The sequence below is a fragment of the Nematolebias whitei genome, chromosome 2 (genome assembly GCF_014905685.2).
Source record: "Nematolebias whitei isolate Nwh7 chromosome 2, NemWhi1, whole genome shotgun sequence".
Lineage (NCBI taxonomy): Eukaryota > Metazoa > Chordata > Actinopteri > Cyprinodontiformes > Rivulidae > Nematolebias > Nematolebias whitei.
The window spans coordinates 3,185,508-3,191,462 of record NC_056499.1 but is presented as its reverse complement, the minus strand read 5'-3'; the positions used below and the strand labels follow the sequence as shown (position 1 = coordinate 3,191,462).

The 5,955-nt window shown below is 40.4% G+C and overlaps 1 protein-coding gene across 1 annotated transcript; it reads left to right on the top strand.

Annotated features, from left to right (window-relative positions):
• Positions 1 to 2,892: 2,892 nt before the first annotated feature.
• On the top strand, positions 2,893 to 4,249 carry calca (calcitonin/calcitonin-related polypeptide, alpha). The gene is made up of 3 exons (XM_037695510.1): positions 2,893 to 2,975; positions 3,442 to 3,567; positions 4,060 to 4,249. Exons 1-3 carry the CDS (start codon positions 2,893 to 2,895, stop codon positions 4,244 to 4,246), a joined length of 396 nt encoding a protein of 131 aa, XP_037551438.1. The 3' UTR covers positions 4,247 to 4,249.
• The last annotated feature ends 1,706 nt before the right edge of the window (positions 4,250 to 5,955 follow it).

Below are 5,955 nucleotides of genomic sequence, written 5' to 3'. Positions count from 1 at the left end.
TTCCCACTTCCTGGTCCACAGTTTCTATGACCTCTACTCTTCTTTCTGTTTCATTCTCTTCATTCATTAGCTCCTCAAAGTACTCCTTCCATCTTCCCGTCACACTCTCCTCACTTGTTAGAACATTACCATTCCTATCTCAAGCCTAACCTGCTGCACATCCTTCCCAGCCTGATCCCTCTGTCTTGCCAATCACTACCAGTCCTTCTCTCCCTCTTTAGTGTCCAGTCTCCCATACAACTCATCATACATCTTCTGCTTTGTCTTAGCTACTTCCCTCTTTGCTCTACGTCCCATCTCCTTATATTCCTGTCTCCTCTCTTCAGTCCTCTCTCTGTCATATTTCTTCTTGGCTAATCTCGTTCTTTGAACATCTTCCTGCACTTCACTATTCCACCACCAGGTTTTCTTATCATCCATTCTCTGTCCAGGTGACACACCAAGTACCTTCCCACCTGTCTCTCTAATTTCTGTTGCTGTAGTAGTCAGTCATTTGGAAGCTCTTTCTTACCACCCAGAGCCTTTAACAGCTCCTCTCTGAATTTCTAACAACATTCTTCCTTCTTCATCTTCCACCATTTGGTCTTCTTCTCTGATTTGACTCTTTTTCTCTTCTTCACAACAACAGTCATTCTACACACAACCATCCGATGCTGTCTGGCCACGCCCTCCCCTGCCACAACCTTACAGTCTCCAATCTCCCTCAGGTTTCCTCTTCTACACAGAGTCGACCTGCTTACTCCTTCCTCCACTCTTTTAGGTCACTCTATGCTCCTCCCTCTTTTGGAAATAGGTGTTGACTACAGCCATTTCCATTCTCTTGGTAAAATCCACCACCATCTGTCCCTCCTGGTTTCTTTCCTTGACACCAAACCTACCCATCACTTCCTCATCCTCTGTTTCCTTCACCAACATGTCCATTCAGGTCTGCTCCCATCACCACTCTCTCCTCCCTGGGAATACTCTCTATCACTTCATCCAGATCTTTCTCCTCCTCATCACATCCAACCTGTGGAGCATAACCACTGACGATGTTTAGCATCAGACCTTCTACTTCTACCTTCAGGCACATCACTCTATCTGACACTCTCTTCACCTCTACTACATTCTTTACCAACTCCTCCTTCAGGACCACCCCTACTCCATTTCTCTTTCTATTCACACCATGGTAAAACAGTTTGAACCCTGCTCCAATGCTGCGAACCTTGCTGCCCTTCCACTTGGTCTCTTGGACACATAAAACATCTACCTTCCTTCTCAGCATCATGTCAGCCAGCTTTCTACCTTTGCCTGTCATTGTCCCCACATTTAGAGATGCAGCCCTCCGTCCTACGTTCTTCACTTTCCTCTTCTCCCTCTGTCTCCTGACACGTTTCCCTCCTCGTGGTCGTCGACCACGATCACCACCAGCAACAATCGATACACTTATTAGGCATTATTATTGCGTAACATTTTAGTGCCTTTGGTTTTATGGGCTGAAAAGATGCCTATTTGATAAAGTTGTTGATTTGTTTTATTGGCTTATAGATTATTGTCACTTCATAAAAGTCTTCAGATTGTTTGAGAACTGAATCAGGATTTTTCAGAATAAATTTGTGTAACATTTCTGTTTTTGAAAATGAAAATGAGTCATTACCTGAAAGAACCGCGAGAAGTCCACGTCTTGGGTTACTTAGATAATCACGAAACAATTATGAACGATTGTGCGTGAAATCTCTTGCTCTGAAGTCTTCCATGATTGGTTTCTATCTGGAGCCATTAGAGGCTAACTTGGTGCTTCTTTTATGTGGCCTGCTGATCTGCTGAATAGCACTAACAGGGTCATCTACTTTAATGAGTTTCCTTGTGAAGCAACAACTAAGTGGGAGGCAGGAAGCTTTACGATGCATCAACAAGTTTTATCCCGTAAATGGAATTAGAAAACATTCAGAAACCAAAAGTCCAGTGATCCTCTTAGAGGAGCTGAATGGACACCAATAAATGAAAAGTTTACTTTAATGATGGAGCGTCTCCCTGTGATGCCATTCCAATATACAAACGCAAGGTCTAAGAAATTATTGCAATTCAGAAACTGCCTTCAGATTTAATGAATAATTAATTTTTAATTGTTCAGGGGACTCTAATGGGATACATTGTATTACAGCATGCAGAATCAGTGCTGTGATTTCAGCATGGTGGTTGAAATCACCATGTAGTGGTCCTCTGGTGATACTGTTGGGATTTCTACTGCCGTGCATATTTTTTTAATTTACATTTACATCGTCTAAACTTTTGACACATTCTTGTGAATGAAGGACATTCATGGCCACGCAGCAACAAAGTCTGCTTCACCATTCGTCACATGCACACATTGGCTTCCTGTAAATTACACAGGGGTTCTGATTGGTTTGCAGTTTGAGGTAAAACTTTGTGCTGACCAATAGAGCGCAATCAAGTGTTCACCGAGCCGGGTCAGAACTCCTCGGGGAACATATATAAAACCCTGTACTGTGTTAGAGCTCAGCAGATCCACAAGTCAGCTCATCATCTCTGTTAGCACATCTGTTATCCTAAGGTCAGTAAAGCTCAACAACTGCTTTTCATTTCATTTTGTTTTAACTTTTTCACAATTTGTGTTATGTTGGTGTAAAATTTGAAAACTTGATAATGTGGGTTTTGAAAAAGCAAGTTGCATTGTGGAGTACACACAAAAGATAAAGTTCTGGTGTTTTTAAAACATGTTTTTTTATCATTAAATGGCTGCTGTTCATTCAAGCATCAGTGTACCTGAACAACCTGAGTGACTCGAACAGCAAAAGATAGAAACAGACAAACAGTTGATGTAACATGCTTGAAAACGTATGTTGTTAACTTGTTTGGTTATTTTCTACTTTTTTACAGAGAATCGTGATCATGCTGCTGAAACTCGGGATGCTCCTTCTTGCTTTTACTCTGATTCTGTGTCAGACAAAAATCTCAGAGGCTGCTTCGTCCAGGTGGGAGCTTCAATGTGTTTCCTATAAGAGCTGAAGTTATTTACTCTGCAGATAAAAGTACAACTGTCCCTTTTGAGTTGTGCATTTTTCTCTCTTGTTCTTTCTTAAAACCTTTCAAATAGATGGGATTATAAAAAACTGAAAAATCCAAGTATAGCTAAATATAATGTATTTTTATTTTCATTTTTTCTTATATTGTTATGTATTTTAATTGATTTGGTATACTTTTGTGTTTCTGGTGTCATTTATGACGTTGTTTTAATTGATTAACGTGAAGCACTTTGTAAAGTGCTATGCAAATAACGTATTATCATTATTATTATTATTATTATTATTATTATAATGGGTACATTCTTTATAACAAGATAAGTGTGTTTTTTTGCATTTTGATTTCATGTTTGCACGTTTTTAACCAGTGTTGTGACTGCAGCACGTGTTCAGAATGACAGTCTATTTTCATGTTTAGTAAGGAGTTGCTGTCAGATGGGGTCACACTATCGAACAAGGATGCTGAAACGTTGCTCAGATCTATCAAGGAGTTCATGCAGATAACCTCTGACGAAGCAGCTCAACAAGCAGCTGAAGAGGAGAGGTATGGTTTGATACTTCTGTCAGTTTCTGCTCATGCCCATGGACAATCCCCACAGCTCAAGCTTCTTCTTAATTAATTGCAAACGTATAAAGTGACATTTATGACATGAACCTCTGGATGAATGGTTTCTAGTTAACTATTCATGCGCCGATTAAACCATTAGACCGTTCACTTTTTATCACCTAAGTGATCGCTTGCAGTTATGCTTCTGCTCAGAGGAACAAAGGGAGCACGTCTACATACAAAGAACATGCACGACAGACTTAAAGCACACAACAGCATGAAAATGCAGCTGAACTGCTTCACATGGCGCCTCGTGGATTTGCAAGCATGCCTTTGAAATGTTAAAATGAACTTTTCTACAAATGCATGACAGTTCAGGAACAAAAGTGAAAAATAAAAACGTGTAATTCTTAGCATATAAATGCATGTTACTGTAGTGTAAGCTTCTTTTTTTTTCTGTTTTTGCATGTTTCTCTCCATCTCCAAAAGCTCGGATAGACCCGTGTCTAAACGCTGCACAGGCTTAAGCACGTGTGTGTTGGGCAAACTCTCCCAAGAGTTTCACAAACTACAAACTCATCATCGCACTAACGTGGGAGCGGGGACCCCCGGCAAGAAGAGAAGTCTATCTGAGTTATATGAAAACTACAGCAACTCATACGGCCTCAAACTTTGAGTCACTCCATCCATTCTGCGTGTGACTGTGGCAATAGACCAAGCTGCATGCGGTTCATGTTTGTGCACGTCTAACTTAAAAATAAAACGCAAAACATAAAAATGAAATATATTTTAAAGATTCTTGCTTTATTTTCTGCTTGCAGACGTTACATTTTACCAGAAAACCAAAGAATCAGCTACAAAACGGTGGCAACGCGTGTGAATAATATTAATCTAAATAAAGTGCTGAAATCTTGTCTGACAGTTTTTTCCACATATATATATATTTTTTAACATAAAATATAAAAAACAAACAGCAGAGTGAAAAAAGTGTGACTGTTTATGATGCACACATCCGGAAACTTTTCATTTAAATTTGTTCCTAAAACTTGTAGACAGTTTTGCTTAAACTCATCCTTTTACCGTAAACCTATTAATTTACCTGCCTCTTTTAATTTTTACAAGCAACTCGACAGCACAGAAGCGGGCGTGCAACACAGCCACCTGCGTGACCCACCGCTTGGCTGACTTTTTGAGTCGGTCAGGGGGTCTGGGGTACAACAACTACGTTCCTACCAACGTTGGAGCGCAGGCGTTTGGCAGACGGAAGCGCCACGGCTCCATGAGATTATACGACCAGACGCATGGTACGTATTCATCACTCCATCATAGAGATCCTTCTCTTCTTCTTTCGGCTGCTCCTTCTTCAGGGGTCGCCACAGCGAACTAACTCGCACGAAGACTTGGTGATTGTTTTTACACTGGATGCTCTTCCTGACCACCGAGCTACCACCGCCTCTGTGTGGAGCAGAGAGCTGCATCTAGGGGCCCGGGGGAGCAGATGGTGGGGGTTAAGGGCCTTGCTCATGGGCCCAGAGTGGGGCAAGTGAGGGTGGAGGCAGGTGTGGGTGTTTCACCTTTCCCACTCACATTTTCCACATTTTGATGTTGTCAGTCCAGGGAGTTGAACCGGTGACCTTTCGATCACAGGCCCACCTTCTCTAACCTCTGCACCACCACTCCCCCATCACTATCATAGTGACGGAAGTGTATAAGTATGAATTACGCATCCACGTGCACTTGAATCAACTGAAACAGTCTGAACCAATAACACGAAGTTTTCTCTTTTGAAGTTTTGATTTTACTTTTTCTGTTTTCAACAGATTTTATATCTATAATATATATATCCCTGATCATGGCCATGTGTTATGCAGATTGTGTTGTAAAAAAGACAACGTGCACATCTGAAGGACAAAGGAAGAAATGTCAGGTTTAAAAAAGAACATTATCTGAAAATCATATCTTTAGGAAATAAAAACATTTAATCATCCACTAGATTATGATTTTTTAATCTAATAACTGTTTGGGAATCACCGTGTTGGTGCTAAAATACTACGTTTAGGTCTTGGTATTTTTCATGGATTCAATTAAAAAAGTTAAGACGTTTTGTCTTATGTAGCAGACTGCTGAGAAGAAGTTCTTAACGTTCAGTTTAAAACTGCTCCTTTGGTAAATTGTCCAAGTAAGAAATAAAACGGGTTTCGTTTCTTGAGCCTTTTCTGCACGAATCAGTCACAGGTCAAAGAGACGTGACTTGAGTAACAAAAAACATCTGCAGAATAAGATGTCAGATACTGGAGGGAATCTTAAAAAATTAAAAATATTTTAAAATACAATAAATTCTGGTGTTTTGGAAGAAAGAAACGAGGCATGAATTAAAATGTTTGC

Coding starts and splice junctions, on each gene's coding strand:
- calca (XM_037695510.1), top strand. CDS start 2,893: ATGCTGCTGAAACTCGGGATGCTCCTTCTTGCTTTTACTCTGATTCTG. Junction 2,976..3,441: donor TCAGAGGCTGCTTCGTCCAG/GTGGGAGCTTCA, acceptor TTTCATGTTTAG/TAAGGAGTTGCTGTCAGATG. Junction 3,568..4,059: donor CAAGCAGCTGAAGAGGAGAG/GTATGGTTTGAT, acceptor CATCTCCAAAAG/CTCGGATAGACCCGTGTCTA.